Below are 22505 nucleotides of genomic sequence, written 5' to 3' on the forward strand. Positions count from 1 at the left end.
CACAGAGAGGAAGGGAGAGGGATAGAGAGTTAGAAATATCGATGAGAGAGAAACATCCATCAGCTGCCTCCTGCACACCCTCTACTGGGGATGTGCCCGCAACCAAGGTACATGCCCTTGACTGGAATCAAACCTGGGACCCTTCAGTCCACAGGCCGATGCTCTATCTACTGAGCCAAACTGGCCAGGGCATAGAAAGGATATTTTAAAAAGAAGTCTATTATGAATGAAAGCATTTATCATAGATTTGGACATTCATTTCTACCAATAATAAGTCAATATGTAACACTGATCTATCAAATGAAGCTCATCAACAGATTGTTAGAATTCCCAGCTAATATAAATTAGTCAAGTTTCACATAATCCTCTAACAGAAGTACTAGATGTGTTTGCCTAGAGAAAAATCCTATATGAGTCATTTATAGTATTTGCATTGATTTAGAGAATATAGTGCAAAACAAGTGGATTAAGCCATGAGCAAATAAAAATTCAGTTATGTGATATAAGTGACAGTATTGGTAACAAGATTTTTATGGTCATAGCTATTTTTAATTAGATACTAAGATTTTAGTCTCTTAATTTCCATTAGCCTTAAGATTTTACCAGCCTTTCAACTTTTAAAATATATATTTTGTTGTGGTGGTGGTGGTCCTGGTTCTGTTTTGATTTGCAAACCAACCCTCTGACAGAATATGAATCTGAACTACTGAGGATGTAATTTTAGGTGGAGCCAGTGTTAGCCCGACAGATTAACCAATCACCTGAATGCTCATTACAGAATTGAGCTCCGTATTCTGTGAAATGAAATCTACTTGCTGAATTTTTCTAAGATTTAGCAGGAGGGAACAATAAATCATGTGGGCTTCTGTTCTCTTTCAGCTTTCAGAAGAATTATTAAATAAATGGCTCTCCTACCCAGAATCCCAGCACATACCCCTTTGCCAGCATATGCTTGGTTTTGCTATGAAGTCTGTTACACAGATGGTAATGGGTAGTACATTTGAAGATGACCAGGAAGTCATTCGCTTCCAGAAGAATCATGGCACAGTAAGTCCAGGACCAAATTTAAAATTATTCTCTCATCAAATTAGATAGTTAAATAATGTAGATTTTTGCCTCTCAAGAATAAGGTTTAGTCCTAGCCAGTTTGGCTCAGTGGATAGAGCGTCAGTCTGTGAACTGAAAGGTCCCAGGTTCGATGCCGGTCAAGGGCACATGCCCGGGTTATAGGCTCCATCCCTAGTGGGGGGCTTGCAGGAGGCAGCTGATCAATGATTCTCTCTCATCATTGATGTTTCTATCTCTCTCTCCCTCTTCCTTCCTCTCTGAAATCAATAAAAATATATTTAAAAAAAAAGAATAAGGTTTAAGGTTCTATAGTATAGAATTTCACTGTTCGGGGTTAAAAACAACAATGTAAGCAAAGATGATTGTTGTCTCTTTTAAAAATTTAAGAATTACTTTTGAAATTTAAAAATTAACTAAAGAAATTTTCTTTTAATACTTACCAAGTATATTATGAAATAATACTGAATTCTAGAATAAAGAAAAAAACTATATTTAATAGAACTAGCCTATGTCATGTGTAGAAAGGAGTTAAAGCTTATGAGCAATAAAATGCTAATGAGATGAATATGATCTAAAGAAAGGCTAATTCAGTTTAAAACTGATTTACTAGTGCCCTTTCTAGATTCACATATGGTATTGATTTTTCTCTATTTAAAAGAAATACATATTTTTATTGATTTCAGAGAGGAAGGGAGAGGGAGAGAGAGAGATAGGAACATCAATGATGAGAGAGAATCATTGATTGGCTGCCTCCTGCATGCCCTCCCCTGGGCATGTGCCCTGATCAGGAATCAAATCATGACTGTCTGGTTCATGAGTGTACACTCAACCACTGAGCCACATTGAGTGGGCAGAAATGTATATTTCTTTTTCTTTTTTTTTTTTTTAAAGAATTGCCTTAGCCAAGGCTCTTTTGTTTTTGTTTTTTAATATATTTTATTGATTTCTTACGGAGAGGAAAGGGAGAGGATAGATAGTTAGAAACATCGATGAGAGAGAAACATTGATCAGCTGCCTCCTGCACACCTCCCACTGGGGATGTGCCTGCAACCCAGGTACATGCCCTTAACCGGAATCAAACCCGGGACCCTTCAGTCCGCAGGCCGACGCTCTGTCCACTAAGCCAAACTGGTCAGGGCGAAATGTATATTTCTTAACATTAGTAGAAGTTGTCAAAGAAAAGTTTTCAGACTATAAATGTTGGAGGCAGTAGGAAGGCACCAGGTGTGTTAGACCAGTGGTGTCAGACCAGACCTGAGTTTTGCAATTTCAGTACTTGAGTGTAGCTAGGGAAGAATTCAGAGCCAAGACTCAAACTGTAAGAGAACATTTATTTGGAAAATCACAGAGGTAGAAGTAATTCATGGAAGAAATTGGCTTAGGAAACAAGAATAGAAGTAAAGGAGGGGCCCTTAGAGCTTAGAAGTGAGGAAGGTCAAGGTGATGCACCTGTGGGGTGGAGGAGCGGAGATGAGAGAGGGGGAGGTCCAAGTGAGGGGGTTCTCTGGGAGGAGAGTGCACCGGATCCTCTATCTTAAGGGTTTTAAGGGTAGAGATTTCAGGGGAGATCCCAGGGGAAGATCTCAATAGAATATTCGGCAGCTTTCCAGGTGTGTCCTTTCAGGGTCCAGGTCTCTACTGATTGATTGGTCAGTGCCAGGGCAGGGAGTCATTATCCAATGCAGCTTGTCCTGAGGTTAGCCTTGGTGTCACTTGCCTGGTTTTGCTGCTTTTCTGGGCCTGGAGCTGAAATACAGCTGAGGCCTAGATGTTATCTCTAGGGAGGAAAGGTCAGGGTATCCAGACCCCATGTATGACCAGGGATAAGCTAGTGGAGGAAAGGTCCCATCCTACATTTGTCCTTTGCTAGGCATCCGGGGCTTTTCACCCTGATGACCTTTTGTACCTAGCCCATCCTCCCTACTCTGGTCATGTCTGTCTAACTGCCTACCACATAAACATGACTTGAAATCCTACCTCAAATGATCTTTTAATGTTTGAAACACCAAGGGATGCATGTCACCGAGAATAATAACTGCGTTGTGAATGCAGAGGTAATAACTTCATCATGACTGCTTCGTGGCTGACAGCAGTTGGGAGCCGTCCTCAGTTGTAAGATGCATACCGATTGCACAGACATTAAGCTGTGAAAAATGTACACCTCACATTCAGTTGGTGACTGTGTTTCTCCAAAAATGTTGTCCCAATTATTTTCTCACCAACATTAGTGTGCTCTTTCCTTGTGCTTTTGACATTTAGAATTATTGGTTCTTTAAATATTTTGCCTACTTAATTGTTCAAAAATGATATTTCATGATAAAAATATATCATTATTCTATTGTTTGTGAGGTTACACATTGTTTAATATTTTTGTTGAATACTTGTGTTTTTTTCTTTTGTGGGATGCTTTCTCATGTCCTTTGCCCATATTTCTTTCTTTCTTTTTTGTTATTAATCCTTACTGAAGGATATTTTTCCCATTGATTTTTAGAGAGAGTGGATGGGTGGGAGAGACGGAGAGAGGGAGGGAGGAAAGAAGCACAAGAGAAAGAGTGAGAGAGAAGGAGAGAGAGGAAGATAGAAACATCGATTCTATCGATGGTTGCATCCCACACACACCCCGACCGGCATTGAACCCAAAACCTGGGTATGTGCCCTGACCCGGAATAGAACCAAACTGGCAAGCTTTGGGTGCACGGCACAGTGCTCAGCCAACTGAGCCACAGCGGCGAGGGCAGAAAAGAACTTTTGACTTTTCAATTATAATTAATTTGAAAGTCTCTTGATGGAAATTATTAAAATACTAGAGGCCTGATGCACAAAATTTGTGCAAGGGGCTCGGCCCTCACAGCTGCGGCCCTTGCAGCCCGGGCTTCGTCCGGAAGGTCATCCGGAAGGTCTGGAAGGTCGTTCGGCTGTCTGGTCTAATTAGCATATTACGTTTTCATTATTATAGATATTTCCTCTGTTCTCACAGACTATGGAGTAAATGATTATGTAGCTTATTTAAAAGTGAGAGCTTAATTGTAAGTTCTGTTCGTGAGGTAGGAGTTTTTCAATTATTAGCATAGATTGTTTTATTATTTAGAAAATGTACATATTAGATAGTAGGCATGTTTTCCTATTTTTAGGTTTGGTCTGAGATCGGAAAAGGCTTTCTAGATGGATCACTTGATAAAAGTACAACTCGGAAAAAACAATATGAAGATGGTAAGTTTTGCCACTCTTAATTTTTAGTGAGGACAAAAAGATATGTGCTTTATTTTAATAGAGCTATTTTGGAACAACAAAAGTATAAATCATGTTTTTTTTTTCTCTGTGTTTTTTCCCCTACATTTCCCATAATAGAAGTTCTTAAACAAAAGAGAGGAAAACGCAGTGAATTTGTAAATGAAATTCTAGCATTCACTGCAGAATGAGAATGCTGTGGAGTTGGTATAGCCTACAGGATTAATGGAGAATGTAAGGGTACAACCCTAGGAAAGCATTTTGATGACATATGTTAAGATTAATAAAGGATGGATTAAATTATCTAGGAGAAAAATATTTCTTGAATATTTCTGTCCCTGCTATTTCTGCAAGTAGAAAACCAGAAACAATCTAAATGCCCAACAACATAGGAACTGTTAAGGAAATCATCTCAACAAAATTAAATATTTTGTAATATTTGTAAAAAATGTAGCAACATAAAAATTATTGCCATTATAACATGAGTAAAAATATTTTCAAGCCCTAGCTGGTTTGGCTCAGTATATAGAGCGTTGGCCTGTGGACTCAAGGGTCCTGATTTCGATTCCCATCAGGGGCACATGCCCGGGTTGTGGGCTCTGTCCCCAGTGGGGGGCGTGCAGGAGGCAGCCGATCGATGATTCCTTCTCATCATTGATGTTTCTGTCTCTCTCTTCCTCTCCCTTCCTCTCTGAAATAAATAAAAATACATTTTAAAAATATTTTCAAAATTGTTTGGCATTGGTTACAACTTTGTAAACTCAGAAAAATAGCAGTTTTAGTTTAAGATGGCTCCCCCAAGTTATTCTCCCCCTTTTTATTTTATTTTATATATTCTGTCAATAATTTAATGATTGTAATGCTTTAATATCTTTATTCCGAGCTGCTTCAATTCCTTTTTTGGAGGTAGGCTGGGGTAAATTAAAATACATAAACTGCATTGGAATAATGGATTGTTTTCTATATGTAACAGTATTGCTCCTCAGGATTCTCTTCCTTTATTCTTTCAACAAACGTTTATTGAGGCCCATGTGTGCTGGGCCCTCTTCTTTGTATAGAAGACAACAATCCCTGTCCTCATGGGGCTGACCATTTCAGTGATTCCCTGATGTCCAGCCTAAGTCCAGAAAAGCCAATTTAATTGATACGTTTTCTGCTATCTGGTTTTTGTAACCATTCTGATTATCTTGATGGGTGCATTTAGAGTACTTCCCCTTAATAAAAAATGTATTTCACAAACATTGGTTCAATTAAATACATGAAAATGAATAATTTATAATTTTTTAGATTCTAAATAAAGTAGATTGTATAATAAAGCAAACAAAAATTCCTGTCTTTGTGGCAGCACATCCTAGTAGAAAGAGGCAGACAATAATCTAAATAAATAAACGCAATAGTGTGTTAAAAAATGCAAGTGCTACAGAGAAAATTAAATCAGGAAGGGAGATAGGGAGTGCTAGAGGGGAGGAGGTTACAATTTTAAATAAGGCTATTAGGAAAGGCCTCACCAAGTTAGGTGACCTTTGAGCAAACAGTTGTAAGAGGTAAGGTAACTGTCATGTGGACATCCTATGTCCAAGGGAAGAATATTCCATGTAGAGGAAAAGTAATCGCAAAGTCCTTGCGGTGGGATTCTCTATGGTGTATTTGAGGTATAACGGGGTATGGCTGGGGTGAAGTGAGTCAGAGAGGAATAGAAGGAGATGAGGCTAGAATGATTCGGGAGAGGGGCAGGTTTTGTCTGGTTTGTAGATCATTGTGTGAATAGGTTCTTACTATGAGATAGGAAGCCACTGGAAGGTTTTGAGCAGAGTTATGATCTGAATTATGTTTTTAAAGGATCACTCTGGTTGCTATGATAGGTTGGAGGTACCCAGAGCAGAAGAGGGAAGACTGCTTAGGGAACTATTGCAATGAACCAGGCAAGAGAAATAATGTGGTGTGGACTCAGTGGCAGGCAACAGAAAATAAAATAAGGGAGAATAATTCTGTCTTTGGAAAATAGAGCCACCAACATGGGCTGACAGATTAGATGTGGGGTATAAGAGAGAAGGAGGATACCCAGGTTCTAGGCCTAAGTAATTGGAAATTAGAGCTATTGGAAAATAAGATGGACAGACTAGGAAGATCAGCTTTGAGGGGAAAGATCAAGGTTCAGTTTTGGATATGGTATGTTTAATATGTTTCAGACAGCCAAGAGGAGATGCTGAGATGGTTATAAGATATATGAGTCTGGAGTTCAGGGGAAAGAGGTCCTGACTAGAAATATAAATCTGGGAGTGTTAAGTACATAGATTGTATTTAAAGCCTTGGGGCTGGTGATCACCAATCTAATTGGATGTAAATAGCAAAAGAGAAGAGTTCCAAAAACTGATATGTGATCTTGGACATTCTACCATGAAAAAATTCTAGAGATGAGAAGGACTCAACAAAGGAGACTGAGAATAGGCAGGTGGGAGAGTGGAGGAAAGCTTGGAGTCTGGGAGAGTCTGAATCCTGGAAGCCAAATGACAAAGTGTTTCCTGCAAGTAAGTGGTCAACATCATCAAATCCTGTGATAAGTCAAGTAAGATGGGAACTGAGAAATGATCTTTGGATAATTCTTTTGATTGTTGGATATCAGTTCTTCTATATCTTTTAGGTTTTAGGAGCTTGCTTTTTTAATATATAGATTTTTATTGATTTCAGAGAGGAAGGGAGAGGAACAGAAAAATAGAAACATCAATGATAAGAGAGAATCATTGATAGGCTGCCTCCTGCACACCCCTCACTGGAGATTGAGCCTGCATCCTGGGCCTGTGCCCCGACTGGGAATCCAACCATGACCTCCTGGTTCATAGGTCAACATTCAGCCATTGAGCCATGCTGGCTTGGGCTTTTTCTTGTTATTTCACATCTGTTTCTGTCCCTAAACTGGGTGATGCCTGATTTGAGAGAAGAATAAAGTTAAGAGGACAGAAATTAGAAGGGAGGTGGATAATATCAGGGGAGAGGTATCTGTGTGTGGAGGCCTCTAAGGTGCTGGCATTATCCTACTACTTGACCTGGGTGGCGATATTATGGGTGTTTGCTTTATAATTATTCCTTAGATGGTGCATATATATCTTATGCACTTTTTTTATACATGTATAAAATTTAGTAAAGAGAAAGAAAAGAAAGTAGATGAATTTAAACATAAATTAGCTTTTTAAAAATTGTTGGTTACTACTTTACCTTTGAAAATTTTATTCTGTAGTAATAGCATTGTACAGAAATATTTTAAAGTTTAATCTTTACAAGTGCATTTATTCTAATTTTTTTTTCTTCACTAAGCCCTTATGCAACTGGAATCTATTTTGAAGAAAATCATAAAAGAACGGAAAGGAAAGAACGTTAGTCGATGTATTTTCATTGACTCCTTAGTACAGGGAAACCTTAATGACCAACAGGTAATGTAATTGTTAAACATTTTTCAAATAAAAGACAATCACACATGTATAGAGTGTGGTTTTTATTCATTTAATCCAGATGGCCTCCAAAATCCAATGGCTTTCTTTTCTTTACTGTACATCATCCATAAACAGTATTAATATTTAGTCTCCTGTTATTTAGCTCTTTGAAGCAGCTGTTTATTATTTAATAACTAGAGGCCCGGTGCATGAAATTCGTAAACTCAGGGGGGTCCCTCAGCCTGGCCTGCACTCTCCCACGGGGAGCAGGCCTAAGCTGTTAGTCGGACATCTCCCAAGGGGTCCTTAGCGCTGCCGCGGAGGTGGGAGAGGATCCTTCCACCATCGCTGCGCTCGCCAGCCATGAGCCTAGCTTCTGGCTGAGCAGCACTCCCCCTGTGGGAGCACACTGACCGCCAGGAGGCAGCTCCTGCATAGGGCGTCTGCTCCCTGGTGGTCAGTGCACGTCATAGTGACCGGTTGTTGCGCCGTTCAGTCAATTTGCATATTAGCCTTTTATTATATAGGATTGGGAAACAAATATTGAGCCAAAAATCTCTGATCATAAAATAGGAGGGCCCGTATAAGCCTTTATCGACTAAGCTGCTCTGCCTGCATGACCAGATGTGCAGCTTGGCTTGTTCCAGTGTGTGTCTATTACCCCCAGCACACCTGTGGTGCTGCCAGGCAAAGGATAGGTGTGAAGCCATTTTGCCACACCCTTTTATTGTAGGAATCCTCAGCCCCATTCTGCACATGCAAGTCTTCATAGACAGAAGTGGCTTTTTGGTGTGTGCGTGAGTGCAGGAATTGAATCAGGCACCAAGGATAGTGAGTGGCAGGCTTTCCACGGTTCCTGAGGCTTCATTGCTGCACCAGGCCAAGCCAGAAAGAGAGGACTTAGCCAGTTTATTTGCAAAAATTATCATGAGACAGTAATATAGATAAATGTTTACTGCATGGAAAAAGGCAATACGATATTTATTTATTTATTTTTTAAAATATATTTTATTGATATTTCACAGAGAGGAAGGGAGAGGGATAGAGAGCTAGAAACATCGATGAGAGAGAAACATCGATCAGCTGCCTCCTGCACACCTCCCACTGAGGATGTGCCCGCAACCAAGATACATGCCCTTGACCGGAATCGAACCCGGGACCTTTCAGTCCGCAGGCCAATGCTCTATCCACTGAGCCAAACTGGTTTCGGCAAGGCAATATGATATTTAGATTGGTTCTTATATAGATTTTTTAAGTGAAACATAAAGAAATATAGACTTTTCCCCTTATCTTGACCCCAATTCTGTGCTCTAGGTTATTTTAGTAGGGCCTGATACAGGCCACCTTGCATTTCATACTTTTTAAACTTGATTTTGTTTTCTAGATCCTAGAAGACAGTATGATATTTTCTCTGGCAAGTTGCATAATAACTGCAAAATGTAAGTATTCCTTGATTCCTTCTTGAGATAGAGTATAAAATATACACGGGTAAAGCTATTCTAAAATAAAGGAAACACTCTTTATAATTTTCCTCCCTCTTCTTTTTTATTCTTGTTTGCAAGGCTTGATTCACACAGTACCTTTTTAAAAACCCCAGGTGTTCTACGCCACCTTTGAATATTGCCATAAAATTTTTGTCACAGTTTATGGATTGTGAATTCTAGTTAGTGCTTTTAAAATGAACTGCTATTGACACCTTTCCAACCGAGCAGTCAGCTTTTCAGTTTCCTGCTGAGGCATTTCACTTTGACCCTGTTCGGTCTGCTGTTATTAAGGTCTACCAGCAGAAGAGATGGGCCACAGGAATCATGATTCAGAAGCACTCTTTTGTCAGATTGAAGGTGCTTTTTCTTTCAAAATCTAAAATGTGTGTGATATGTTTCTAAGTTTCCTTACTGAACTTTAGTTTAGCAGAGTACCATTCATTCATACAGTATTTATAAAAGTTTGTGTATATATATAAAATATACTAACATAAAATGTTAAAGGAAGTATTAAAATATTAGTTTAAAATCCAAAAAATTCATGTTCACTTGAAGGATTCATTTACAACTCTTTCTGTTGAAAGAACTTTTCTTAAAAACAAAGACTATAAATACAAACTCCCCATCAGTTTTTCTTGCTGTAAAATTTTCAACATTAAGAGATGTCCAGATATTATAAATTAAATTGAATTAAGGTAAGCTTATATAAATATGATGTATTGAACCTTCTTTTTTGAAATCCTCACCTGAGGATATATTTTTATCGATTTTTCATTTTTGGAGAGAGAGAGACAGACCGACAGAGACAGACATCATTTGCCTCCTGTGTGAGCCCCAACTGGGGATCCTGAAACCTAGGTATGTGCCCTGACCGGGAATTGAACCCAAAACCTTTTGGTGTAGGCGACGATGCTCCAACTGAGCCACCCAGCCAGGGCTGTATTGGATCTTTTTTTAAAACGCTTAACTTGTTTTAAAATTTTATTGCATTAAAATATATTTTTGCTAAAGTCCTTAAAATAAATCTGAATCAATTGTCCTCTGGATATCACAAAAAGTGATCACTTCCAAGCTTGAGTTAATATTTTAATCTGATTTGCTGTTTTTAGGGGAAATTTTCAGAGGATTATTTATTTGCATTGGGCTGGTTGTTTTTAAGTCACTTCTGAAGTTTTTGAGAGGCAAGATAGGCAGGAAACCATCAAGTTCCTCCTCTGCTGCTTACTTAGCCTTGAACCAAGGTACTTACCTATGTATTTTCTCCTTTTCTAAAACAAGGAGTTAGCTGTAGACGACCTCCAACTATCTTCCAAGGATAAAATTGTGTCTTGGTTCAGTAGTATAATTAAAGAATCTTCAGTGACTTAAAATCACACTTTTAAGCTATCCCTAGTCATACTTTATTTTTAGTAGAGCTCTGCAAAAGAACCAATGTTTGAAATTTTTAAGCTTGTACAGTTATGTTAATTTTAAATGACCATTTAGTCAAGCTGGGTGTACGTGTGCCTACTATATTCAAATTTTTGTGCTAAATCTTTCAGTATTATATTTTACTATGCAATTTTGTAAAATTGCATACATATACATATTGTACACTATCTGCACTAGTTTTCATGTCACTTGTCTTTTTTTCCATCTTAAAATCATTTTTATTTTTCAATTATAGTTGACATACATTATTATGTTAGTTTCAGGTGCACCCCCAAGTGATTAGACATTATATAAGTTACTAATTTTAGTTTAGCAGAGTACCATTCATTCATACAGTATTTGCTAAATCTTGCACCCATCTGATATCATACATAGTTATTAGAATATTATTGACTGTATTCCCTATGCTGTGCTTTACATCCCCATGACTATTCTGTAACAACCAATTTGTTCTTGTTAATTTCTTCACCTTTTTCACCATACCCTCAACCCCCTCCCATCTGGCAACTGTCAAAATGTTCTCTGTATCTGTGAGTCTGTTTTTGTTCTGCTTGTTCATTTATTTTGTGAAACAGAAATTCTGCAGTTCACTCAAAAGCCATAATAAGGAAGCATATGTAGGAAAAAGTTAAGGACAGGCAGTTACTCACCATGTGCCTTTTTTGAACTCTAGATGTGAGTAATTATCAAAATAATTGAGGACCAGATAGCTATTGATTTTATTAGTAACATTTAGTACAGAAAGTGAATTATGTCTTTTCTAGGCATGGGAATGGATTAGATAATATGTGAGTTAAAATTTAAATTTGAGACAAATTTATAGCAGCCCTTACTAGCTCAGGAAAGAAATATTAAGTAGAGGTACAAATTAGTAAATGTATTTTAAAAAGTACTTGACATAGAAAAAATAGAGCTGAGTCAAACATAATCTAGGGAAAGAAGTACTATATAATGTGGATGGTTTAATTCTTTGAATTGTTGTAATCCCAGTGGATTACTAAAGGAAATCTAACTACTTTATTTTCTCTGTTTTATGTTCATCATGTAATTTTCTTACCTTTTCATTTCCACAGTGAATATAATCCATAAGCCATTTTAACCAAAGTAAGCCATAAGCTAGTGATTTTCCAATTTTGGTATTCATGAAAATAATTGTGGTATTTGTTAGAAGTGCAGATTCTTCGATTCTACCCTAAACCTACTAAATCAGAATCTGTGGATGTGAGGGGATTTTTGAGAACCACTGTCCTAAGCAATAATAACCAGTCCCAGTTCTTAAGCCAGTGTATCTACTATTACAAGTGAAAATTTAGAATATTGATTTGTAGGTAAAGCTCCTGCTACTTTGATTTGTATCAGTCATCTCATTAAGGCTCCTGAGTGAACTGATAAATCAGTGTTTTATTTTACAAGGTTGAGTGAACCAGACAATCTATCAAAGGTATCAGCATTTAACATTCCAGATGTGAAGTTTATTTATTATCATTACTATTTTACCTCCGGTGACATTGACAACAGTGTGGTGATTGCAGCGGGTGGGGATGGAGGTGGAAGAGGGCATAGAGGGGATAAATGGTGATTCAAAAAATAAAATAGTTTAAGAAATGTTTTTAATTGTTTGCCAGTTTAAGAAAGAAATCTTCCAGATTGCCTTATTTCTTTTGGGGAGTAATATATAAATATTTATGTTTTATTCAGTGAAGTACAGATCCTGTGAACAGTCTTGTTTTACTTTTTTGTTTTTGGTAGCATTGATTTATCTTCTGTATTAGGAAAAGAAAAAAAAAAAAAAGGAAAATCCAAAAAAAAAATAAAAGTTTTTTTTCTTATACTGCACCCAAACTATGAGGTATCTATTTTCATTGTTATTAATGTAAATCTTCACTTAGTGTGCACCTGGGCAATCTGTTTTTTAACCACCTCTGAAGAAGTGCAGAAAAAACTATATGAAGAGATAGACCAAGTTTTGGGGAAGGGTCCTATTACTCCAGAGAAAATTGAGCAGCTCAGGTAAGAACACAATGAAAGAAAGAGGAGATCATTAAAAGGTAAATGTGAGCAGTTTGACTATCTCATTTAAAGCTAATGGCTAATATCTTGGAAAGCTATATATCTTTATAGGACTTAAAATATTTACATAAGATTTTAATAAATTAATTTACTTTTCCCTAACCGGTTTGGCTCAGTGGATAGAGCGTCGGCCTGCGGACTAAAGGGTCCCAGGTTCGATTCTGGTCAAGGGCATGTCCCTTGGTTGAGTGCATATCCCCAGTAGGGGGTGTGCAGGAGGCAGCTGATTGATGTTTCTCTCTCATCGACGTTTCTAACTCTCCATCCCTCTCCCTTCTCTGTAAAAAATCAATAAAATATTTTTTTAAAAAATTAATTTACTTTATAAAACCATACGGTAGTTCTGGGAAAGCTTTACATTAGCCTGATTAAAATAGTATCAGTGATGTCAATCAAGTAAGTGGAACATTCAGACCTTGGTGGTGGGAATGGAAAATGGAACAGTCCTGTAGGAAAAGTGTGGCAGGATCTTAGAAAGTTAAACATATGCTCACCATTTGACCCAGCAGTTCTTTTCCCAGGCTTTCACCAAGAGAAATAAAAATAAATGGCCACACAAACTTGTTTGCAAATGTTCACAGCAATATTATTTATAATAGCAAAAAACTGGAAGCTGTCCAAATGTTCGTGAACTGGTGAATAAACAAATTGTATTATATTTGTACTAAGGAATATTACCAAGTAATAAAGAGTAACACAGTAATTTAAAAGGAAGTCTAAATTTTTCACTGGTCAAACATCTAATTATTAAAGCAGGGAAATTGATTGTTGGAACACTTTAACCACTGTCTTAGGAGTGATGGGAGGGGCAGATAAAATATAAAATATAAAGGGTTACTTTTTCATGTTAATGTTGGACAATTGGAGAAGCGGATTTCATCAGCTCAAGAACAACCTTACAGATACTATATTGGAAGTGTCTACCTGGAATAAACGTTTGTCCTGGGGATACGGCATTGAAGTTAAACCTCCCACTTATCACTAATGGGACGTCTTAGGCATTGAGGTGGCCACACTGTCCTGGCCTCTGTACAGATGATTCTCACCCTCTGCACACATCACTGAACTGCATTTCTTCAGGGGTTTTATTACTTTGAAGAAAAACTTTATTTCTACCACATAATTTGACACTAAAAATTATTTAAAGGAATTTAACAAAACCAAAGCCACTATGAAAAACCAGTGTGTTGTGGTATGTATCATTTTTATGTTTGGGACCGGTTTTATTATTTTTGGAACTATTACAAGACTTCTGTAAAACATGTTGAGTGTTAAGAGGAAACAGACTCTTGGCAAATATGGAAAAGAAGTTACAGAGAAGGTCTCTGCTAGAGCCTCCAGAAACACCAGGGAGGCACAGAAGCTTGTCCTCCCCCTCCTCTAACTCCGAAAACAGGAGGAGCTGCCCAGAAGAAAAATAGGACAGTTACCCTGTTGTCTTTATTGTTATATTTATAGGAAAAATACCAGGAAATTATACTTCTTAGTTAAATCTATTTATAATGTAGTAGAATTCAACATAGAATTAATTTTCTTAAGACAAATCTGATGTAAGGAAAGTGATATTTTAAAATAAAAAGTAACTCAATATCAATACACATATAATGGAAATCTCATTATGCTAAGTGAAAGAAGTCAAGCACAAAGATTGGCTACAGTATGATTTCACTTAGGTGAAATTATAGAAAAGGCAAAGCTAGTGTGATAGAAAGCAGATCAGTGCGTGTCTGGGGCAGGAATGTGGATGGGATGAGCTATGAAGGGGCGGAAGTAAAGGTTTTAGGGTGAGGGAAGTGTTCTTGTTCTGTGTTTTGCTTATAGTTTTGGCTACACAATTGTGTAAACTCATCAAATTATACAACTAAAATAAATGAAAAGTATCTTAGATTCCTCATATAAGTGAAATCAGAAACTAATAACATATATCAATTGTAATTGAAAAATAAAAATTATGTTAAAAAAGATGAATTTTTTACATGTAAGTAATAATTTAAAAGATTTTTTAAAATAGTGGCTGTGACTGCTTAGAAATGGATTGGAAGTGTGAGTCTGGGTAACAGAAGCCCTGTCTCGGAGCATCTTTCAACTCTAGAAACGAAGATAGGGAGACTGCCATTGGAAAAAACTCGAAGCCATAGATTTCTCAGGGAGGCTTCTGTTACAGAGTCTTCAAAATGGTGGAAGTTTTATCTATTACATTGAATATATCTATCTTTAACTTTAAGAGTAATACATGCTTGTCTTCTGAAGTTTTTATAATACTGAAGTGTATGAAGTAGGAGGTGTAGAAGGTACGTTCTTTATAAATGTACCGTTAGGGATAAAAATTGTTAACCATTTTATTATTTTTTTCAGATTTTTCTCTGCACATATACATATTAAAACAAAAAATTTAAAAACATTAAAAAATACATAACATATAACTCTTCTGTAAATTCCATTTTTTCTCTAAATATTTTGTGGACAGTATTCTTAATTATAGTAACTCCCAGCACAACCAATCAGTGATCAAGTTTTATTGATTCTGCTTTCCAAACAACTTTAGTTGGAAGTTTAATGTTAGTTCTTGTCTGGTACATTTCGACAGTCTTAGATCTTGCTCCCCTCCAATTCATTCTTCAAATTACTGGAGCCTGTGACTGTAATCACCTCAGGTGCTTTAAAAATACAGATAACCTGGGAACAATCCCAAGACAACAATCTGTCATTGGTGGTTTTTAAAAGCTTCTCAGATTATTGTAATGTGTAGCCAAAGTTGAGAGTCACTGAGCTAGTGATCTTTATATATATGGGGAGTCACATCTGATTAGATGACTCCCCACTTTAAAATCCTTCTGTGACTTCTGGCTGCTGTTAAGATAAAATTTAAACTCATGAGGCATTTCATGAGCTTATGAGGCATTTCAATAGCTTAGCTTTGCATTCCTCTTCTACCTTATCTCTTATTACTTGTGCCTCTTCATACTCTTGGATTCAACTGTACTGAAATTCTTTTGTTTCTTCAAAGATACAGCACTCTTCCATAGCTTCTGGGTTTTGCGACTGTTTCTTTGTCTAGATTCTTTCTTTCTCTCTCCTCTAGCTACCTCCTGTTTTTTCCTGGAGGTCTCAGCCCGAGCGCTTCCTTTTCTGCATAGTCCTCCCTCCAGTAGGCGCTCCTGCCGTGTTCCCTAATCCCCTGAATATTCTTCATCATAACAGTTACCGTGCTCTTGAGATTGTTCATCCTTGATGTCCCTACTTTTCTCCCTTCCCCTGTTAACTAGACTTTGAGTTCCTTTGGCAGTATCCACTGCTTTAGCTCAGTATCTAATACAGAGCTTCTACTGTAGTATGTACCCAATAAATATTTGTTCAAAGAGGAAAGGAAGGATGTTTCCTCTTTTGTTGTTTTTAAATATTATAAACAAAATTAGCATCCCTATGCTTACATCTTTGCTAATATTTCTAATTGTTTCTATTAATAAATAATGAAATTCGTATTTAAGGATATATGCAATAGTATAGTGCCTCATTAAAATATTTTTTAATCTGTAAAATTAAAATAATATGGGATCCTTGAGGTTCTTACAAGGATTAAAAGAGATACTGCCTAGCCCTTGCCGGTTTGCCTCAGTGGATAGAGTGTTAGCCCACGGACTGAAGGGTCCGGGGTTCGATTCCAGTCAAGGCCATGTACCTGGGTTTCAGGTTTCCCGGCCTTGGTCAGGGTGCATGCAGGAAGCAACCAATCTGTGTGTCTCTCTCACATTGATGTTTCTCTCTGTCTCTACCTCTCCCTTCCACTCTAAAAATCAATGGAAAAATATCCTTGGGTGAGGATTAATAACCACAAAAAAGAGATACTGCATAGAAACTATTTAACAGAACTGGTTCGTGTCAAGATTTCAATACATTTTCTTCTCATTGTGATGCATACTTAACATTCTTATACTGTATGTTGCCAAATTATCCTTCAGAAAGGTTATACCAATTTATATTTTCACCAATTGACTATAAATGTCTTTCCCCCATTTTTATTAGTATTGCCTATTGTTATTCTTTTTCATCTTGGCATATCTGCCAAGTAAAAAAAAGTGCTGTGATTGGCTATCTTTCCATTGTTGATGAGATTATCATTTCACGCCATTTATATTTATTTTAATTGATTTTCTGTATTCTGTGTCCACATATCTATTGGGGTGTTTGATTATTTTAATTATGAATTTTTAAAAAGCTTTGATACATTAAAGATATATTTACTGTCAATATTTTTCTAGTTGTCTTTTTAAATTTTTTTCTAGTTGTGTTTTAATTTTATGTATGATGATTGTAAACATATAAAAAATTCCATAATCAGATTATTTGTATTTTTTGTTATGGTTTCTGTCATTGTGTCAATATTTATATAATTTTTTATTAGCAGTCTTTTATTAAAATTTTTATTAAATTCTTTATTAAAATATAGGATTTTTCTACTCAAAAATTATAAAAATACTCTTTTGAATTTTCTTTGGTACTTTTAAAGATGTTATTATTTGTTTAAATCTTTACCCACCTGGACTTTATATATTTACTAGAGGCCCAGTGCACAAAATTCATGCACAGGTAGGTTCCCTAGTCCTGGCTGGCCATCAGGGCTGATCAGGGCCTTCCGGCTGCTGGCCGGGGCCTCCCTTCATTCCACGCCACCCCCTGGTGGTCAGCTCATGTCATAGTGAGCAATAGAACTCCCAGTCACCCGGTTGAACTCCCGAGAAGACACTTTGCATATTAGCTTTTTAGATATATGTAGATACTAGAGGCCGAATTTCGTGCACTGCGGGGAGAGTTCCCCTCGGCCCAGCCTGTGCCCTCTCGCAGTCCAGGACCCCTTGGGGGATGTCTGCCTAAGCCAGCAGTCAGACATCCCTCTCAGCCCAGGGCTCTTGCAGTCCGGGACCCCTCGCTCCTTACTGCCCGCCTGCAGCAGAAGCAGGAGAGGCTCCCGCTACTGCTGCTATGCTTGCCAGCCGTGAGGCCGGCTTCTGGCTGAGTGGTGCTCCCCTTGTGGGAGCACACTGACCACCAGGGGACAGCTTCTGCATTGAGTGTCTGCCCACTGGTGGTCAGTGTGCATCATAGCGACCGGTCATTCTGCTGGTCATTCCACCATTTGGTCCATTTGCATATTAGGGTTTTATTATATAGGATAAGATATCTTCAAGCAACTAAGAATTATCATGTGACTATTTCAAATTAGGAAAGTTATGAAAGTTGTTGAATGACATTTTGAAACATTTCTACATTTCAAACTGCCTCTCTCATAGTAAAGATCTTAAAAAAAATTTTTTTTAAACAGATATTGTCGACAAGTGCTTTGTGAGACTGTTCGGACTGCCAAACTGACCCCAGTTTCTGCCCGGCTTCAAGATATTGAAGGAAAGATCGACAAATTCATTATTCCTAGAGAGGTAGGAAACATTTAGTATACTTAACTCATTCAGTTATTCTTTTCAACTCTTTTAGTGTGTATTTTTAAATTTTATTGTTTAAAGTGTCCAATAAATGCTACCTATTATTAAATCAAAGACACAGTCATTTAAAAGGACAAAATAATATATGCCTATTCTAAAGTTCAAACTATACTGGTATAAAAGAAAAGCTCTCTTCCCCAGGTGTACTATTGTTAATAGTTTATTGTGTATTTTTTTCTTTATTTTATTTTTTTCCATCGCCATTTCCCCCCCATGCCCTCCTCTACTTCCACCCACCACCACCCCCCGCAGTCACCATACTACTGTTCATGTCCATGAGTTCTTTCTCTTTAGTGTATATTTTTTATAGAACTTTTTCTGTGTGTATATTATTCTATGTATGTATATACACATACATATGTGTATATATTTTAAAAACTGAATTTATATGTGAAAGGTTACTCTGTATATATTCTTTAATTTTCTTTTATTGAGTGTATCATGACTACTAGTACAACTGGCACTTGATACAGATCCAACTCATTATTATTATTTTTAAAATATATTTTTATTGATTTTAGAGAGGAAGGGAGAGGGAGAGAGAGATAGAAATATCAATGATGAGAGAGAATCATTGATTGGCTGCCTCCTGTACGCTCCAACTGGGGATCAAGCCTGCAACCCGGGCATGTACCCTTGACCGGAATCAAACCCGGGGTCCTTCAGTCTGCAGGCCAACACTCTATCCACACTGGCTAGGGCCAACTCATTTTTAATGGATGCATAGTATTCCATGTACTATGATTTATTTAAGCAGTCCTCATAGATGGAAATTAGATCTATTTTTTTATTATTACAAATTATATACTAGGACAGGTATTGGATAGAGCTGTAGAAATGGAGTTTTTTGGGTCAAAGTGCATATGTATGTTGAATTTAAATTGTTATTTAAAAGGCAATTTATATTGTTAGCAATAATGTATGAAAAAGCTTTTTGTCTCCAAATCCTCACCACCTATGGATTTATAAATTATATATATTTTGTGAATTTTATATGAAAAACTGTCTCATGCTTTTAATTTGCTTTTCCCTAATCACTGGAGAGATTGAGCAGCTTTTCATGTATAAACAGTTTGTATTTCTTCTCTTGTGAATTATCTGCTTATAACTCACTGTTCTTTCTAGTGAGCTCATGTGTCTTTTTGTATATTATACATGCTGTCGGGTATATAGCAAGTATTTTTTCTTTCTATTTGATATGGTATGGGATGATTTTTGTTTTGAGAGGATGCAATTTTTAAAATTTTTATGTAGTTAAATCTGTTATTATTTTATGGCTTTTGTGACAGGCTTAGGAATGCCTTCCTCACTGTAAGATTACCAAAATCCTGGCCTCTCTCTTCTTCTGGTGTTTTATTTTTTATTTCGTATTCATTATCTACATTAAAAGAGCATGTAGGATGAGCTGGCTTTCTGGGTGTCGCTTTGTCTTTGTTAGGCCTGGGCTAACCAGAAGAAATTTTGTTTTTGTTTGCAGACCCTTGTTCTTTATGCCCTTGGTGTGGTACTTCAAGATCCCAGTACGTGGCCATCACCATACAAGTATGAAATATCGGTCACTGTCATTGTGATTATTGATTTCTATGTGTTTTCATGTGTTGCATTACTTTTCTAATTTTTAAGGAGAAAATTTAGTATGTGACAATGATACATTTATATCTTCCCTTTATATTGTCTGCTCACTCACTACTTTTTCTTTCATGAATCTGCTGTCTGCTACTCTTTGTCTCTCCTGTTACCATTTCTATCCTAAGATATGTTTAAGGACCTGATCTCCACAACTATCTTTTAATTTCAGTCAAATTTTGGAATTCTTTTTTTGGTTAAGTGGTCTCAATTATTAAGTGCTTTAGTCAAATTCAGAAAATAGGTTTTGTGTGTATAAGTGTTGTATGTGAGAATGGTGAGGGAGGGAAAAGCTGAAGAACAGAGCTGCTTTTGTTTGCCTCTTAAATAGGCATCTAATAAAATCCTAAGGAAATGGATTAGGATTTACTGTCCCAGAGAAGGTTATATATAGAGTTGATTGAGAGTAAAACAGCTGTGTGAAAATCAGGGGCAGGGTTGGGGCATGGTTGAAGTACTAGGAAACCTTCTTTTGGAGGATAAGGATGGGACATATTAAGTGTTTCTATCATTTTGGCTTTTAATATTATAAGATACTAGTGGCCCGGTGCACAAAATTTGTGCACATTAAAAGGGATTAATTAGAGGAAATAATTTAATATTGCTATTTGCCCTTTCTCTATAATATAAGTGTCAGAGATGAAAGAAAATTAGTAAAATGTATATGAAAACCTTCCTCCTGTCAGAGTCTGGGGCGCACCATGGGACCCAGAGTCAAGTCCCCACCCACCCACATGCGCCTCAAAATCGTGTGAGACCCAGACCCAGCCGCTCCCCTCCCCCCATTGGGCTAGATCCAGACCTGGTCAGTCCCATCCTTGTCAAGCCCCACCAGGCAGGGGATGTAGCCTCAGGTCCCTTGGCCCGGCTCCAGGACGGGGGGCGTGGCCTGAGGTCTCCCAGCCCAGACCAGGGCGGGGGGCCTGCCTTGAGGTCCCGCGTCAAGCCCTGCCAGGTGGGGGACACGGCCTGAGATCCCCTGTCAAGCCCTGCTGGGTGGGGGGCATTGCCTGAGGTCCCCCATCAAGGCATGCCAGGCTGGGGGGGCATAGCCTCAGGTCCCTCGTCAAGTCCCACTGAGCGGGGGGTGCGGCCTGAGTTCCCCCGACCCAGCACTGAGGGTGCACCTTGAGGTCCCCTGTCAAGCCCCGCCAGGCAGGGGGGTGCAGCCTCAGGTCCCCTGGCCCAGTGCTGGGGCAGGGGGTGTGGCCTAAGGTTCCCCAGCCTGTACCGGGCAGGGGGTGAGGCCTGAGGTCCCTATCAAGCCCTACCGGGTGGGGGGCATGGCCTGAGGTCCCCCAGCCTGGTGCGGGGGCGGGTGGCGCTGCCTGAGCCCCTGTCAAGCCCCACTTGTGCGGGGGGTATGGTCTGAGGTCCCCCAGCCTGGTGCCGGGGTGAGGGGCATGGCCTGAAGTCTCCTGTCAAGCCCCACCTGGTGGGGGTGTGGCCTGAGGTCCCATGGCCTGGCACTGGGGTGGGGGGAGCAGCCTGAGGTCCCCTAGCCCAGCACCAGGACGGGAAGTGCACCTTGAGGTCCCCCGTCAAGCCCCGCAGGGTGGGGGGGTGCGGCCTGGGGTCCCCTGTCAAGCCCTGCCAGGTGGGGGACATGGCCTGAGGTCCCCTGTCAAGCCCCACGGGGGTAGGGGAGGGCGTAGCCTTAGGTCCCTGCTGATTGCTTGTTAAGGCTCCTTATGGGAACTTGGCCTCAGCTGTGGGTGCAACCATCTTTGTGACAGAGTGATGGTCAATTAGCATATTCCCTCTTTATTAGATAGGATTAAAGGAAATTTATTAATAAATGAAATAGCAATCCTTCAAAATATGCTGTAAGTAAAAATTAAGTAAATTTTTATATTCCAAGTGGCTTTTATAGGAAAAGTAAAGATATGCATTGGTAGATCAGAAAACCTAGGTTGCAAATTGAAAAACAGAGAAAGGAATATATGCTAAAATGTGGAAATCATTTTTAGGATTCAAATGTAATCAAATTTAGGAAATGTTAGTAATGCTGTTGTATGCTAAGGAAAAGCTTTCTGAAGTTTGACACCTCCTTACCCATCCCTTTTGGAAAATCTGGATTCATTCTTTTTAAATATATATATATTTTTGTTGATTTCAGAGGGGAAGGGAGAGGGAGAGAGAGATAGAAACATCAATGATGAGAGAGAATCATTGATCGGTTGCCTCCTGCACTCCCCCAATTGGGGAGCTAGCCCAAGGCCCGGGCAGATGCCCTGACCAGGAGTTGAACATTGATCTCCTGATTTATAGGTCAACGCTCAACCACTGAGCCATGCCGGCTGGGCCATTTGTGGATATTTAGCCAATCATGCACCCCAGGAATAAATTCCACTTGATCATGGTGTGTGATCTTTTTAATGAATTGCTCAATTCGGTTTGCTAATACTTTGTTGAGGATTTTAGCATCTATGTTCATTAGAGATACTGGTCTATAATTTTCTTTCTTTGTAGTGTCTTTATCTGTTTTTGGAATTAGGATAATGCTGGCCTCATAAAATGAGCGTGGGAGTCTTCCCTCCTCTTGAATTTTTTGGATAGCTGTTAGTTTTTTAAATGTTTATGGACCATAAAATTCACCCGAGAAGCCATTTGGTCCAGGACTATTTTGTTGGGAGTTTTTAGGTTACTACTTCTATTTCTCTTGTTGTAATTGA

The 22505-nt window shown here is 38.4% G+C and overlaps 1 protein-coding gene across 3 annotated transcripts in view; it reads left to right on the forward strand.

The window, feature by feature from the left end:
- CYP20A1 (cytochrome P450 family 20 subfamily A member 1) overlaps window positions 1–22505 on the forward strand; it is a 56454-nt gene that overhangs the window by 29670 nt on the left and 4279 nt on the right. For all 3 annotated transcript variants that reach the window (XM_080671257.1, XM_080671255.1, XM_080671256.1), the window contains 7 exons: window positions 880–1047; window positions 4200–4278; window positions 7609–7724; window positions 9109–9163; window positions 12529–12649; window positions 18030–18141; window positions 19682–19746. In XM_080671257.1, the coding sequence (XP_080527383.1) occupies window positions 880–1047; window positions 4200–4278; window positions 7609–7724; window positions 9109–9163; window positions 12529–12649; window positions 18030–18141; window positions 19682–19746 (716 nt within the window). The remainder of the gene's footprint in view (window positions 1–879; window positions 1048–4199; window positions 4279–7608; window positions 7725–9108; window positions 9164–12528; window positions 12650–18029; window positions 18142–19681; window positions 19747–22505) is intronic.

This window comes from Plecotus auritus (assembly GCF_963455305.1).
Source record: "Plecotus auritus genome assembly, chromosome: 5".
Classification (NCBI taxonomy): domain Eukaryota; kingdom Metazoa; phylum Chordata; class Mammalia; order Chiroptera; family Vespertilionidae; genus Plecotus; species Plecotus auritus.